General features: G+C 41.9%; 1 protein-coding gene across 1 annotated transcript in view; it reads right to left on the minus strand.

The window, feature by feature from the left end:
- PDE11A (phosphodiesterase 11A) overlaps nt 1-17074 on the minus strand; it is a 327689-nt gene that overhangs the window by 22292 nt on the left and 288323 nt on the right. The window contains exons 16-19 of the mRNA XM_010959959.3: nt 16069-16146; nt 10562-10625; nt 4720-4794; nt 2288-2371 (exon numbers count right to left, since the gene is read on the minus strand). Coding sequence (XP_010958261.1) covers nt 2288-2371; nt 4720-4794; nt 10562-10625; nt 16069-16146 — 301 coding nt within the window. The remainder of the gene's footprint in view (nt 1-2287; nt 2372-4719; nt 4795-10561; nt 10626-16068; nt 16147-17074) is intronic.

Here is a 17074-nt window from a genome sequence, read left to right on the forward strand (position 1 = left end):
GAAGAATTTACAAGCGAAACCCGTGAGTTTTAAAAAAAAGTGATGAGAAGGAGTTTCAAAAAAAGTGTGATTTTCATGCTTCGTTTGCTGAGAAGACAGCAGTAGGTATGAAGATAAGCTTTTACAAACAGCTCCTTCCACATCCCCAGATGCCACGACTTTCTTCAGTTAGTTTAATAAGAAAAGATTGTGAGAGAATGTCCAGCAGAGATAAAGTGAGACTGTAGAAAGGTCACTACACCAAAACCAAGGTCACAGATGAGTGGGACACAATCTCATTTGATGTGAGTGTCACCTAAACTTTCTATATGTCAATTTCCTGTGGATAAAAATAGCAGGTGTATCTAATGTCACAGATCAATAATAAAGCGAAACAGATGGGAAAAAATCAGCAATGATGTGGTGATATTACTCTCTAAATTCTGGAAACAGCTATTTTCATTTTAAATTCAAGTAACTTCCTTTTTAACCTGAAGATTTCAAAGTATTTAATGGGACATATAAAAATAAGCCCACAGGATTGTGAATCAGTAATGAAACATTTAAGTTAGCATGGAAAAGCAAAGAAGAGTCCTTTCCAGCATTTACTATTACTTATCACATAGGAAGGGACGTGGGTTCATTCCAAAGTGGCTTTGCAGACTAATACCAAAAATTTATCAGCCCCACAAATACATGTCTTCATCATCGTAAGCTTTACCCACAGTAAAAGGAATTTATTAATTGCAAGAATTCATCTCATTTATTTCCTAAGTGTGCACAGGAAAGGGAATAATGTTAAAAAATAATCCAACGTAGATAGTCAAGGTCAATTTAGCAAAGCCAGATACATCTGACCCAACATCAATGAGCCTTCCACATGGGGACCCAGCTTATTCAGAGACACCAGAGGAGGGAGGATGGGAGAAGCAGATGGGAAGAAAAGAGAATTGAGGGTGCTCTTACAATAAAGTAGACATCATTCTTGATTTTTCACCCAATCTTTCATTATTAAGTAAAAGAGCATTATGTCCCATGTCGAACTAAAAGGATCTATTTCAGATTCTTTTAAAGATTTATTTGTCTGATTTTATGCTATCATGTATTTAATGCATAATATAAAACAAAAAATAATTTACTATTGTTGTTTATAGCCATTAAGAAATTACATTTCTATCTTCAAGACAGTGTTCTAGGTTTTTTATTTTTATTTTTATTTTTTTTTTAGAGTAATGTGACAGGGCTCAGCAGTTCCTAAAAGTGCTGCAAAGTGGTAGATACGCCTGAAACTTAATGGTTGTGAGGTCCTTAAAAAACAATCCTGTGTTTTTAATGGAGTTACACAGAGTGAGAAATAAAGCCGTTTGGCTTTCCCTGCATGTGTTTCTCACTTTGAAGTTAAAAAAGCAGCTCAGTCTGATTGAGGTAGGTAGGGGGTAAAGAACTCGCCAGGTTTTACACATGAAAGCAAATGCTTAGAAGTAGAATTAAAAGCCAATGTACACTAAACTGTGAGTGTTAACTGGTATCAGCCCTAATCCTACCCAAAAAGTGGAGTGTGAACATGCAAAGCTGATGACACTGGTCTCTCTGCCAGGAGCAGGGTCCCGAACACGCGCAGCAGAGCTAGGACATGTTGGTGCGTCTTGCTCAGTGTTCAGTGTCTGCCACGTGTCACATGTGGCTCAGACAGAGGCAGAGGTTTAAGACGGAAGGTACCTTTCAAAACCCCATGGCCCAGACCATGGAGTCAGAGCAGAAAACCATGTTTTGTGGAACTCTTGTATCTCAAATGATACCAATAAGAGTAAAAGACAAACCAAAAAACTGAAAGAGATTTCCATGGCCTAATGTTTGAAAAATTCAGAATTAATCAAGGTCCAACCTCTTTCCTGAAGAGCTTCTCCGAGCCTTCAGTATTTTATCGTGCACAGAGGTTCCCTAATTGTTGGGCCTGAGAGCTCTTTTTGAAAAGATACTTGTTAGGCTAGGGCTGGGTACTTGCATTCCATGGGGCACAGTTTGAGAACTACTGAGATAAAATATTATTATCCCTGTTTTATAGAGGAGGGAGTTGAGGCCCAGGGAGATTATGACCTACAAGGAGAACTCAGGTCTCTGGCCTCCTAGTACCAACACTTCCCAGGGGGATGATCAGAAATCTGAGAAAAAATAAGCAGCCACTGGCATTTGGCAACATACACACCGTCGAAGGATGCTCTAAAACTAATCCTTCTCAAAGTGCGGTGCATTCGCTCCTCTTTCCTGGCTGGGTCAGAACACGTGGACCCTTCCAAACCATGAGTACCTGATACAGAGGCATGCAGATGCTATCAATCCACTCCAGTTGCAACCGAGGCAGCTCATCCTTCCGGTTCCGATCAAAAATAGCCTAGAATGGGGGAAGAGAACATTGCTTTATTACACTGGAGTCTTTTATCAGTGCTTTGTCAAACACTGCCACAATGATACGGTTTTTACGAACAGAACTCTTCACAAGTCACCATAAACCTTTGCATGTATTTCTTGTCCTTTATCTATGATGAGAAGTAAAGTATTTTCACCTCTTTTTATGAGATTTGTAAGTGAATTTATTTAAACTTCATAGCACGCAACTCCTCTGGGCCAAAATCTGTCTTCAGATATAGGTAACTGCCACTAAAGTCATCAGGTCACTCAGAATTGGGTGCAAGTCAAAGGAAGGGGAAATGTTTTATTTTATTGCCACAAAAATAGTGCAGGTTTTAATTTTTATAGTGATAGGGTGGGATAGCTTGGAAAAGATCCTTAAAAGCAATTTCATTTAAAATAAGAACTATTTATATTATTTTTTCAGGGTGGGGTGTTGGTTTGACAATTCTGTGTTTTTCAGTAACATTCTGTCATTAATAAATTCCTAAATTTTTATCTATCATTGGATAGGTGACTGGGGGGGTCCTCATTCTTATCTCCAGTCTTTAATAAAACTTAACGTTATAATGATACTTGAAACTGTTCGAGCATGTTGTATTAACTGACTCACTGCTTCCAGTATTAATCTGGCTGTGGTCCACATTAGCCTTCATCTTCGTGAAGCTACTCTGATGACCTTTGGGACTATGACACCTGAAAGGGCTCTTGGACAATTTTATTCCTAAATATTGAGGAATAATGAACACAAGCAGGTGTCAGATCTGGGGGCATGTGCTTCCAGGCATCTCTGGAGAAGGACTCACGAGGGATACCCTGCCGCAGCAACCAGACCTCTCCCGGGAGATGGTCATCAGCCGTGTTAATGGGCTTTCAAGGGGAGATAGCAGCACTTACAGCTATGTTTCCACCACAAAATTAATTTCATTTATGTCTTCAGAAAACCCCTTACCTAAGCCTCCGAAGTTCCCAGTGTCATGCCACTTAGTGCCAGCTTGCCGGGGCCGGCAATTGACTCATATTTTTTTCCTTTAATTAAATGACCTGTGGGATCGCTGCACTGTAAACCCTACAGAAGATGCCTCTGAAACAGTTTGTTAAAGATGGGAAAAGCTTTCATTTGAAAATAGATATATGTATAGCTGACAGAAATTTGGGCTGTGCTACATTTTACACACTAGCTGTGTATCCTAATTTAGTGTCTTACTTTTACAACCAAATTTGGTGACATCACCAGAAAAGAACAAAGGGATGTTCTGCAAACAGCATGAGTAGATGTTGCTTTGGAAACTATAATAATTGATGGGTGTTTTTAATCTATGTAGTCTCCTGACCTTTCAAGGGTAAGCAACAAAGTAAGAACAGTCAAAATTAGTAAGGCCATGAGTGCTGACTCCAAGCAGGTGAAACTACCTAAGTGAGGAGCTGGTTCTGCTGCTTTCCCTTGTTTTTAAACGTCAGCAAAGAAAGGTGTTTCAGAACTTGAAGATCTTATAAATACCTCCAAATGTCCCAAACTGAATTGATTTGAATCCTCAGAAAAAGACATTCTTGACAACTGATACTTTCCTTGAGCCTCACTGAATCTCCTGTGCTGTGCAGGCTTTAAAATACTCTACACCAGTCTTAGAGTCGCCAGGTGACATGTTTCTAGCTACCCATTCATAAGAATAAAGAGGCCGCTTCCCCTTGTGGGGATGATTGAAGCATTTATGTCTTTGTCTCCTGATAAGTAAAAACAGCATCATCCTTAGCCTACAGGAAGCATCTCAAATAATAATTGAAGGGACGAATCCAACATAAACAGCATTTCAATCAGCAGCACCTGGTTCCCCAGGTGCAAATTTTCATTTTGCAAGAAAGAAAACAGGGACTTGAAATGCTTTGCTTTTGGGATTTTGGAAAGTCCAAAATTGGAAAGTAAAATCCAGAATATCCATTATTTACTGCGGCTGCCTGTTCTAGCTCCTCAAGCCTGGACAGCTTGACTTTAATTTTTTTCTGTATTTTTGTTCCAAAGTAGCCATCGACCACATCTGAAACACCAGCCTAGGGTTCTGAGTTATTCAAATGCCACTCTGCAATCCTCCCTTGTGCCTACTTGTCCCACTGTGGGAGTGCAGCAAATGCTTGTTAAGTAGATCAGCTCTCTTAGTCAGAAACCTGGGAATAAGAGGGTTTAGCATCTAAGTTTAATTAAAGTTTGAAACTTTCAGGAGTGCTTCCTTAAATCTATTCTCAGTCTTTCTCATTTTCAAGGTGTGGTTGGGAATTATTTCTGAAAATGTCCTTCAAAAGAGGAAATCCATCAAAAGAAAAGGATGAACTTACTGACGGAGTGAGTTTGAGTTCTGCTCTCTCCCGATCTCCTTGTTCAAAGAACTCACTGGTTACAAGTTCAGCCACCTGAAACATAGAAATATTTTAGTTTATGGTTATGTGTAATTTATCATGAGACTCAGAAGTTATTTCTGGCTTACATGTATGGTAGTTATGTTCAAGACAATCATTTAAAAACTTATGAGGAAGTAATTAACTTTTTGTGTTTGAGGGTATTACAGGATTTAATCAATGAAACTAATTTACTTTTAATCAGAAGAATTTGTGCAATTTATGTATGTATGTATGTATGTATGTATTTATATTGAAATAGGGTTGGCGTACAGTTGCAGTGTATTGTTAGATGCATGGCAATAGATGATCTCTGACAGTATAGCTTCCATATTCTGGATGAGCCACAGGGCTGCTACCTTCAAAGTAGGAAATACTCATATGCAGCAAAACGAAGCAAATAATAACCTAATAATAACTGATGTTTTATAATATATTTGTAATAATAATCAGCCAACTTTTGGTTGTTTCTATGTAAATTCTTTAATTTGTTGCATACTTTTATTTTAGCTTGGTTTCGTCTTGCCATCACATAAACTCCTTAGCGACTTCAAGGTACCAAGATTTGTGTGCACCATGGAGGGGACAACCCCAGGGCACCTCTTTTGCTTCTTACTGTAGCAATCTGTCAAGTGGCAGGACTGATGCTAGATTCACTGTTCATACCAGACTTTTAGAGTGTGCTGTGATATAGTTTGAAGATTGTGATTTGGTCTTCAGGCTGTTTCAATTGATGCACTGAGAGTGTTCATTTATGGGAGGTTCTCATTGGTATACCCAGAATGGAATGGCTGTTCTACCCAACACCATAAGGAGTTTTCCAATTTAAGGATCTATATTTTTCCAGTTTTCATCCATCAATGTGGATGATCAGAAGCTACTGATGACAATCAAGCTTAAAGAGATTTTTTTTTTTAATGGAGGTACCGGGGATTGAACCCAGGACTTCATGCATGCTAAGCACATGCTCTACCACTGAGCTATACCCATCCCCTTAAAGAGGTTTTTTTTTTCTTCTTCCCAAGCTCTGTGCTTCTAAGCATAGCTTTATGGGAAGCCAACTGTGTAACAGAAAGGTGCTGGACAGGTATTTCCCACAACATTATGCTGTGCAACTAGGATGTCTCTGGGATGAACTAGCTGGATTTATGAAATACTGGAAGATCAGAAAACAAATCCCAGACTACTTGATAGCAAGAAGATCTGGATCCCCAGACTAATTGTTCCCTATTCCAGACTCATAAAGACGAGGTTCTTCGGTCTGGCAAAGGCTTGAGCGTTTAATTTTGGTCAAGTGCAGAGAATCAAGATAATTTACCTAAGAGTATCTCTCAAGAGATTTTGTCAAGCATAAATCGTAACCATTGATAAAAGTTAAAAACAATACCAAATACACACACATCTGAAAGTAGCAAATATGCAATCCTTTATTAAGAAATAGAATAGTCAGTTCAGATTTTAAACATTTGAAAAATTCAACAGCATAAAACTAGTCAGAATTAACTCAATTTTTCTAGGACCTGACTCACTTCTCTCTCTCTGCCACTGCCTTTTACGTTAGCATTCCAGGCCTCTCTCTTTGGTCTCTGGCCTTCCTTTTAAAGAAGAAATGGTTCCCTAAGGACCTGGCCTCATTATTCAGTTCCCCGAACTCTCCCTCAGACTGCTCTGAGGTGGGTCTTTAGCGCTAAAGAATGCACGTGTGCACATCAGGTCACCTCAAGGTGGGAGTCCTGCGGAGGTCAGCAGCCCCTGGAAAGCGAATTAAAACAAAATCCTGTCCTTGGTCTTTCCAAAGCGGTCTAGGGTATCTCCCCTGTGCTTCTTTCACAGCTCAACTGGTACCAGTGTTTCATTTGTACTTAAAAACCCAATCAGGACCATTAAGTGGCTCCTGATTGAATTGTTTATTAAAGCAGGAAAATGAGATGCTAATCAGACCTTGGGGGATCACTGGGGAAACCCACATGCTTAGATTCATGCATGTGAGGAAGGAAAAGTGAAATAGACACCAGTGAAAAAACATTTTGAAAAGGAATTAAAAAAAAAAACCCAACATCCAGGAAATTGGAAATACATATATTTAAAAGAAGCTTCTATTGTTTTTGTCCAACTGTTTCCTAAAATCATACAAGTATGTTTTTGAAAATACCTAACCTGTTTAATCTGGAGACAAATACAAATGAGAGCTACGGTTTAGAGCTGTGACAAGATGTCCAATGAAAACAATTGGAAAAATGTAGTTTTGTGTTTTAGTCATTTATTTTATTTCCCTGACCTCATGAGTTTCTGCACTGATCAGCAGAAGTTTCAAATCCTAAAAATAAAACATTTATGTCAGTGATATAATATATTTATGTTATATTACATATATATGTGAAACAATATTCATATCATGTACACGTGGCTGTTGGGCCTCTTTGGTCTATTATCTCAATGCAGAAACTTTTTTCCTTTCAAGTACTTTGTCCTGTCACTTCCAGGTTCCCACGTGGGCTGCTGCTCCTTCAGTCGTGACGTGCATTTCACTGGGGCTTCTGAAGGCCCTGGCACATCATCCCTCACACACTCCCTTTCTAGTCTTCTGCTTTCCCCCCAGTCCTCCTACTTTCCACTCGTCCACCCCTCCCAGCCCTATCATAGGGACCGCTCCCAGGACTACACCTTACCTAAAAGAGCCACCTACATCTTCTGCACAGTGTATTCCCACACTTTACTGTGAGGGAGGCCTCCTCACACTGGGGAAAGGAGGGGTAAGCAGAGACGTAGAAATAAGCTACACAACCCCACAAATCCTTCACTGTCACCTGGTTCATGCAACTTCAAGTACGTCACACTAAAAGGAAAACCAAGGCTCCACTGCAAGAGAGCTATTTATTGGCCAAGAATCTACAGGAAAACTGCACCATCTGCACTGAACTGTGATATGAGCAAGACATCAACTTTTATTTGTGTTAAGCAACTCAAATCTGAGAATGTATTTGTTACTGCAGCAAAGCCTAGCTTGTCCTCGACTAACACAAAAATTGGTATGAAAGTAAGGTGCTGCTGTTACAGAAAGGAAGGAAGGAGGGGAGGAAGGAAGGAAGGAAAAAGGAAAGGAAGGAAAGAAAAAGGAAAAAACCCTAAATATATGTGGCATTGGCTTGGGGGCGAGGTGTAAAATAGAGAGGGAACATTTGTTAGAAGCTATGAGGATGATGACCGTGTTACAAGTGGCAAAATATTTTGTCTACTTCAAATGGAAATACAGCAAATAATGTATCTAATGAATGCATAGCCTTAGGGGAAGAAGACTGGAAAACAGTTAATAGCATGTGATGGTTGCTAATGACTGTTTTGCTAGGTATTATAAGAAGTGAGCTCAGAAAAGGGTCAGCCGGTATACAACCAGGAATGAAAAGGAAGAGAGAAAGTCACAAATTCAGGGTCTTGTAGGGACAGAACATGAAGCTGCTACTTAACCCCAAACTGTGAGAATAAAAACCGAGATATGTTTTGAATGACAGAGGCCCATCAAGACTCAGTTTGGCAGCAAGAATCAAATCGAAGATGTGCCCAGTACACACGCAGTTAAAAGCTCTGAATGAATTAGCTGGCACACATGACATCCTCTCAGTTAGACAAAATGGTCCAGAGAAATAATTTAACTAACGTGATTCTCTCACGGGCACCTGTTAGGCCCAAAGTACTGGGAACTAACTCATGAGAGAGGAAGATGGATGGATGCTATAGTTCTTTGTTTCTGATAAGGAATATAAGGAAGGAAAAAAACCACCAAGTGTTGCCATCTCTTCCCTTTCTGAAAGGAAGTGTCCTAATGAGTATTTTGTGGTGTGGGTGTGTGTTACAGGCTGCATTTTGAATGTGTGTAGGTTTTTAATTCGCATCCAGACCTGATGTAGGGACTAGCACATGTTGCCTAGAGATCCTGGACTTGGAGCTTGATACCACGACTGATGGGATATTTGGGTCGTCTCCCTTGGGGAGAGGATGAGCATATTTTGCCTGCAGGAAGGAGAATGAATCGCATTTTGGCTTTCTATTTTCTGGGCACATGGGAGGATGGCACTTCCTGGTTGGGTGGGGTCTGGTGACAATTGCTGGGGTGGGGGGTGGCATTTAACTGCCAGTGCAAGACGCACCCGGGTCTAGCTTGAATGGTCCAGGTAGTGGCTGCTCCTTCAGCCAAAGCCCAGCACTAGGACAAAGGGGAACCAGCCAACCCTTGAGTGACAAGCTGGTTTAAGCCACTGAGATTTTGAGCTTAGTGATAACATAGCCCATTCTGCCAACACACTTGTATTATTTAAAAATGCTAGTTGGTGCCTCTTGTGTAAGAAAGCATAAAACACGGTTAAGAGTAAAGGCTTTGAAGCCTAATCTGCTAGGATTTGCACCCCCAGCTCCACTACTTCCTAGCTGTATGACCTCCGGCTACTTATCCTTCCTAAGTCTCAATTTTCCCATTTTGTAAAATAGGAGTAATCACTGCATCAGTTTCCTAGGGCTGCTGTAAGTTACTATAAACTGGTGGCTGCAAACAACAGAAATGTATTTTCTTATAGTTCTGGAGGCCAGGAGTTCACCATCAGTTAACTGAACAGAAATTACTGTCATTGGCTGGGTCCTGTTCCCTCTGGAGGACCCAGGGGGACAATCTGTAGTTTGCCTCTTCCAGTTTCCGGTGGCTGCCAGCATCCCTTTGTCTGTGGCCACCTCACTTCAGTCTCTGCCTTGTCTTTACATCGCCTCCTCCTCTCCTGAATATGCGATCTCCCTGTGCCTCTCTCTCATAAGGAAACTCGTGATTAAATTTAGGGCCTACCTGGACAATCCAGGATAATTATGATGATGACAATGGTGGTCCTTAACTTAATCACATCTGCAAAGACCCCTTTTCCTTCTAAGGTGACATTTACAAGCTCCAGGGATTAGGACCTGATGTCTTTGGGTGGGCATCATTCAGCCCACTACAGTAACTACCTGCTCAGTGGAGGGGGGAGGGGGATTTTGAAGATTAAATGATATAATACTTACAAAGTGGTCATTTAACATTAGTTACTTAGTTAATAAATATTAGTTTCTTATTGCCATATAAGAGTATCTGATTTTCCCTAAAATGTTGTCTTAAGATAGCAAGTTACCACTTTAGCCCCCACAGCCCACCCACTAGGTGCCTCGTGAGACTTAAAGAGCTATTAACCAAATACTATCAAACGAAGTAATCAAGGATCTTGACTCGGGTAGTTAAGGATTAAAGACTATTCCTGCTCTAGAACTAACACTTTTGGGCAGTGAAATCATACGGGTGGTAAAGACATTAAATTTTTGGTACAAATTTAATTAGATATTGCACATTTTGGCCAAAGAGCCCTTAGATCTCTAAATAGACTTTAAAGAAAAATAGAATTTCCTTTGTACTTCTTTTTTTTTCCCCTCTGATGTGAAAAACGACCTGTGCTAAAACATGGCTACCTATTCAAAAACACTGTTTGAAACTCCTGCCCTAAGAAATGGTCAAAGTGTTATTTGAATTTAGTGCGTTAAAAAAAAAAAAACCCTTACAGAGACAGGAATATTATTTCTCAGTGGAAGCAAGATAAAGAAATGCCAGGCAATAAACTACGTCTTGCCTAAGCCTCCCGCTATTTTTTACACCACGTTAATACTGATGCAAATCGACTGGGGTTTCAGTGCCTGGTCTACAGGGCTCTGGGAATACTGCCCCCCCTCCCCCGAGTCCCTCCTCTGCTGAGCCCTGCCATTAATCACCACTCGCCTGTCTCGAGATCTCCCACGGTTTGGTCACGGCTCCAAGGTCACAGGCTGTCATTAACATTGATCTGAAAAACAGAACCAAACAAAACAGCCTGAATAATCTTTTGTTGCATTCCTAAACAAACCCGTCCTAGCTACATAAATAAATAAAACGGGACTGAGGCCAGCTCACATCTTTTCAACAAGGGAAGCACTGTTTGTAGTCCCATGTTCAGCGTCTCCTTCATGCGGCCACACGGCTTAGGAAGACAAAGCTCACACTCTCGGTGGCCCTTTTGTTTTGTCTGCGGCAGATCAAGGAAAGTAAAGCGCTGCTTTCTCTATACCTGAACCAAGCAAGCTCTGCTGAAAATAGTGTGTAATGGACAGGGCTTTTTATTTTTAGCTCTCAGCAAGGGAATCCGTATATAATACTACATACATAGCTGATGAACCTATTTACCAATGTATCACTGACTGATGGGGATGGAGTAAAACCCACACCAAAGAGGCGAGCTGCATGTCCCGTTAGGGGCTCCTGCAATTTCATTGGAGCTAAGATTTACGCAGGAGAGCCACACGGTTTCACTCCAGTTTACTACCTGGCTGCAACCATGTTTTATATGTATTATGAAGAAGAAACATATTCAGCTACAGCTTTCATTAATTCTGGCACAGCAAATAGCACAGGAAAGATCTGAATCAGATTTTTGAGAGGCAGATTTCTCTTGGCTTGCCTAGAATCCACACTGAATCATGGATATAAAAAGCAAATTCGAATCATAGACAGCTCTGATGCTTCTAATTGGATGTGATGGGAAGGGGAAAAATCAGGCAATACTCTTTGTCCAAAATCTGCTTTCTTTGTACTAAAACCAGCAGCATGTGATGAAAAGAAATGAAGGATCTGAGCTGGGAAACCACATCTTGTCTAACCGCCTTTGGAAGAAAGGGGTGTGTTGCTAAAGGTCAGAGGGCCGTCCTAATGTCAGGTGTTAACGTTTCATACCCTGCTGGATTCAAATGCCCTGGAAACGTGTCTGCTTCCCAGATGGCAGAGCAGGCCTAGCTGGTAGTGGGGTTTGTGTAACTTCCCCAGGAAATCCCTCCAGGGAACAAGGCAGACCAGCAGATAACAATAGGTCATTGAAAGCACAACCAGGCAGCGCCAGCGTCAGCAGCCCTCTTGGAGGCAGGCAGCACCTAACTCCAGATGCCGGGTGCTAAGCACGATGCAGAGACGTGTCAGTCTGTTCTTCACATTTGATCTTCTGTGAGAAGCCCTTCGACAGCGCTCACGCGTGCCTACCTCTGCACTAAGTGCTGTACCGGCTACCTGCTCACTAACTACTAACCAGATGACTTCTCACCACAAGGTGCTGTTACTCCTATTTTACAGAGAGGCTGATGGAAGCAGGGAGTGATTAAGGAATGCGCCCAAAGCGGGGAAAGGACTCAGGATTCTGTGCCCATCACAAAGCTACCACAGCTCCTCTTGCTACACTCCCAGTGCTATTCATTTTAGGTTCTGCTGATACCTGAGGGCAACAAGACTGTAGATGATGCATTGGACTTTCTAGTCTTTCTCCGGGACGGGAAATAGTCTCTGTGAGGTTGCCTATTTGTACCATAACTTGGATAATTACTTAAGTTCCATCCGCTTGATAATTTGAAGCTTATTTTTCAAATTCATATCAACATTAACCAGTCAATTAACAAGTTTTTTGAGTATGTGCTACATGATCAGATGACGAGGATTCTAAGAGTTACCATTTATTGAACAGGCGTTACTGGGTGGGTGATACCTCTATATGAAGTAGGGATACTATTATTACCTCCACTTTACAAAGCAGATAGTGTTTTGCATTCCCGGATCAGAGAGGTCAGGTAGCTTGCCCAAGGTTACACAGCAAGGAGGTATCAAAGTTAGACTGGGATGCATACAGTCTGACAGAAATGTCTCTACTGTCAATAAATACTCTACAGTGGAGCAGAAAGTCCACACAGAGAAGGAAGAGAGAGAAAGGCCGGGAGGGAGGACAGTGGACTGTCTGAAACCTTTATCCACTGGCGTTGGGGAGTCCATTAAGGGCTCAGGAGGGACTTGGCCAGAGCTTCAAGGAGAGAACTTTAGGTGGTAGAGGTGGAAAGAGTTTGAAGGAAGAGAGAATGGAAGCCTAGAGACCAGTAGGAGAGCATAAATTGATAAGGGCCTAAAATAAAAAAGGGCAGGGGATGGAAAGACAAGGATAAGGGTGGGAGCTTACAAAGAAAGGACAGAAGGAGGTGAATGAGCAGTTTGACCTTAGCTTTTAGATCAAGCCTCTGTACTGGAAAGGCCTTCTCTAGAGTAAGAGAGGAGGGGGTTAGTTTATAGCAACTGGTTGAGTCTTGAGGTCCGCATAACTCCAGTCCAATTTACAGTTAGGTGCTGCACTCTGCTCAGTGCAACTGAAGGAATGAATGGTCTGGAATGAGGAGGGCTCGACTCTTTCTGTCCTCCGTGGGGCGGGGAGAGAACAGTGGGTACCTGGAGCGACCGAGACTCGCACAGATCACTGTCACCGTGCCTTCCTCCGTCACATGCCAACGCTATTTCAATCATTCTCTCTCGATATTTTCTTGATTTTTTCTCTAGTTTTAAAACCTCTTGCAACTCAAAAGAAATAAATCTTAATTTAAACAATATATTCAAATTCTGTAGAAGAGCACAGGTACGAACTAAATTTTGTGCTTAACAAACTGCACTCTGTTTCACTGTTTTCAATTTTAAACACAAATACAGACCCCAAATGGTCAATATAGAAGGACAGAACTGAAGTAACTCAACTTCTGTCTCTTCGTCTTTACCATCACCATGCTATCGTTGTTTATTCTGAGCAGACTGTGTAAAAGCTGAAAGGTGGCTTCCCAGAAGCTGGAGACACAAACTGCATCCCAGTCGAGTGCAAAAGGTCCAAACCATTAAGAACTTACTCTTGAAAGTGTGTCCCCAGCCCACCCATGCCAGGGGCCGACGGAGTAACTGGACGCTCTTGGAGTTCACCTACACAGACTGTACATGCACGATGGAAGGATAAGTAGTAATGTGCTAATGTGAAGCTTTCACATCAATTATCTTGATGCTCCACAGCACTCTCAGTGATTGTTTAGAATTTATACCAACAAAAGACTTTCCTCGGGGAAGAGTGTCTCGTCACTGACGTTGTTTAGATTGCAGGCACATGGTGGTGACAAAAAGCAGACCGACTTTTAGTTGGTTTTATTACTATTTTAAAATCCTCTAAGACAGTGCTCCTCCAGAGCCCCCACCTCCCTTGCATATGGTCAGAGTCTAGCAGTGGAGTGGCGGGGAGGGCAGAGCCTGGGGGAGAGAGAGATCCTGGAGACCCTCACCTCTGTTTTACACACTGTGCTTCCAAATTAGATTTTTCTTACCGATGGGGTTCCCTGCAAAAAAAAGTTTGAAAACCTCTGCAGGAAAACATCCAGGTAGAGATGCAGAACGAACACTGGCATTTTAGGAGTTGCCCTCAGGAGAGAGGCCAGACCCCAGAAACCCTGTGGGATCGTCTGTGGACACACTGAGGAACAAGAGAAGAAATCCAAAAATGGGTCCATGGGGGACAGTTACATTTAGGGGGCTGTGGGGAGGAGGAAAGGCTGGAGAAGGACAAACAGGAAGGCTCAGAAGAAAGTAGGAAACCCAGAAGAGCATGGCTGGTCAGAAGCCAAGGCACGAGAGGCTTTTAAGAAAGGGAAGGCCAGCGCCATTAGGGCTGTGAAGAGAACAAGGGAGCTGAAGAGGACAAAGGACTCGCTGAAATGTGACTTCTGCTCCTTTTGAAAGTCATTCATTCCCTCCCAAGGACAAGTCCTCAGTAGAGGAATGGCTGAATACTGTGTGGTAAACTCTTACTTTGGAATACTATGCAACATTAAAAGAAGATATGCATATGGACGTGGAAAGAATTCCAAGAGATACAGTTACATAAACAAGCAAGTTCAGACTGCTATGTAAATATGTAATCCATGTTAAAACAAACAAGCAAACAAATCTACACTAATTGTATGCTTCCCACAGGTACACACGTACGTACATGCTGCAGCAATGGTCTGGAAAGAGGCAAGGAACTGATAACCAAGCATAGCTGTGTAGAGCATGGGACTGGGGAGTGATGCTCACAGAACTGGGGGTTTATCAGTGATGTTTTAATTTGTTACAGAAAAGCATATTCCTATCATTACTTGTGGAATGAAAAATGATTTGAAAAGAAAGAAGCTGCCTTGTAAAGCCAGAAGGAGTGTGAGCAAAATGTGGAACTGAAGGAGAGAACTATGATTGGTCCTGAGGAAGAAGGCAGATTTTAGGAATGATTTTTTTTTCGGCTGACGAGATGGAAGCATATTTTTTAGGTGTAGAAAGTTCATGATGGGAAAAACCCGATTTTGAAAATGAAAGCCAAAAGAGTACCATGGACACTGCAAGGTTAGGGGTGAGGGGTAGGGGAGGCAGAGGGACTGGAATAGGACGCTGGCTGGGATGCTGGTGCTGAAGAGAGAAAGGGTCCTTCCCACACTCACCCCCCCCCCGCCCCCCGCCGTCTCACTTGGAAGGTTGAAGAAAAGGTCTATAAAGATAACACAGAGAAATACTAATGCAGAGAGGGGAGAAGGAGAGGGGCCTCTGCTGAGAGAGTGAGAAGAGAGGTCAGCTGCAGGGGAAGACGGGGCAGGCGGGCTCCGCGTTCTGCGGCTGGAGGCGGGGTCCCCGCAGCGGGGGCAGGGCGGGCCAGGGATCCCGCAGGGGGCGATTCCAGGGCTGCCTGGCTGTGGAGCAGACACACTGAGCCCATAATCCTGGCCTCACAACCTTTCCCAGAAATACTAACAGCTTTGGAACAGGACTAAGACACCAGAAAGTCTGGGGATGGGTGAGGCGGGGACCACGGTAGGACAGGGTATGAGAGAAAGAGGAACAGCGCCTCACCAGCTGGACGGGCTGCGGGTGGCTAAACCGTGCCACGTAAAGCCGATGGTTTGCTGCTGTCTTTTCTAAACAACTGGGAAGCAGTCCTGTGAAAGTCTAGAACTGACTCATTTCCACCACCCAGATCTTTCTATCTACAATGTCTATGGTCTCTAAGGAAAAACAAAACTTAACTCTCTCTCCACTTTCCTTTGTTTGTCCTATGTAACTGTTTCCAGAGGTTCAAAAATCCCTCTTCCCCACCAACTTTAGACGCCCACCTCCCCTAGAAAAAGAAGCCGTGGCTTGCTGAAAGGGACCAATTCAAACACAATTTTCTAAATGTGGAGGCAAATTTATGGAGAGGAGGCAAAAATAAAAGAAGATGAAAAGACGCATTCTGTATCTTTTCTCTAGCTACTTAACTAATCTCTGAACGTTTTGAATGTAAATTAAGATTTGTTACTTTAAAAATCACTTGCGTGCTCTTAGAGCTGTCAGAAGAGCGCGGCTAAATCTTCGAATAATGAAGAAACACATACATGAGAGCTTTTTCTTACCGAAATATATCACGATGGTTTTTGATGTTCCAATCATATTCTCCTTTACTGACAAGTTCGAAGAATTCAGTTCTCCTCCTGCACGAAATCAAATGAAAAAAGGAAAGAAAATAAAAAAACCACCTGGAATGAAATTTCTCAGTCTTTGGAGTAACATAAACACATTTATGGAAAAATGTAAGACCACCTCAACCAAGTAACTTAATATTTGAAATCATGAGGCTAAAGTGCTATTAAAATAAATCACTATTTTAAAAATGTTGAGGCTTCAAGGAAAAGTCACAATCGTTTCTGAATGTATTTACAACAGAGGAGATTATCAAGCCATAAAACAGAAAACAGTGCGGCCCTGCATTTGGGATTACTTGCTGTGAAGCCCTGTGACACTTCCTGAAAGTCAGAGAAGGGAGGCAAGGACACATACAAAGCAGGAATAGTTCCAGAATGTTCTTTTATCTTTCAGCATAGAACTGAGCTGTATGATGATCCAAGATAAGGTAAACTCCCTGGTAGTAAATTCAGGACACTTTTATCGAGGTTAGAAAGTAACTATTTCACCATTTCAGTGCTTAAGCACATAGGCTGCGGACTCAGAAATAACTGTTTGAACAATGGCTCAGTCACCTCCTTGCTGTGCAACTTTGGAAAGCCACTTAACCTCTCTGAGCTTCAATTTCCTCATCTCTAACTTGGGGACTATATTTGCTGACTCATGTTACTGTGAGGACTAAACAAGATGATACATATAAAGTATTTAGCAGAGTGTCTGCACATTTTAAGTGCTGGATACACGTGTGTGGAAACACACTTGCAGACGTATAGATATGGAAAAAACAGGAAGGGAATCTTCTCAAGTTGTGAAAATAGGGTGATTTATTCCTATTTTCCAAACTTTCCTTTAACCTAGTTATATGACTTTTCATTTTTATAGTGAGAAAAGAAAAAAAAAATCACCATTTTGTTGTTTAAGAATCATTTCCCAAGGTTTCATTTCAACTTCTTGGCA

The sequence above is a fragment of the Camelus bactrianus genome, chromosome 5 (genome assembly GCF_048773025.1).
Source record: "Camelus bactrianus isolate YW-2024 breed Bactrian camel chromosome 5, ASM4877302v1, whole genome shotgun sequence".
NCBI classification, from domain to species: Eukaryota; Metazoa; Chordata; class Mammalia; order Artiodactyla; family Camelidae; genus Camelus; species Camelus bactrianus.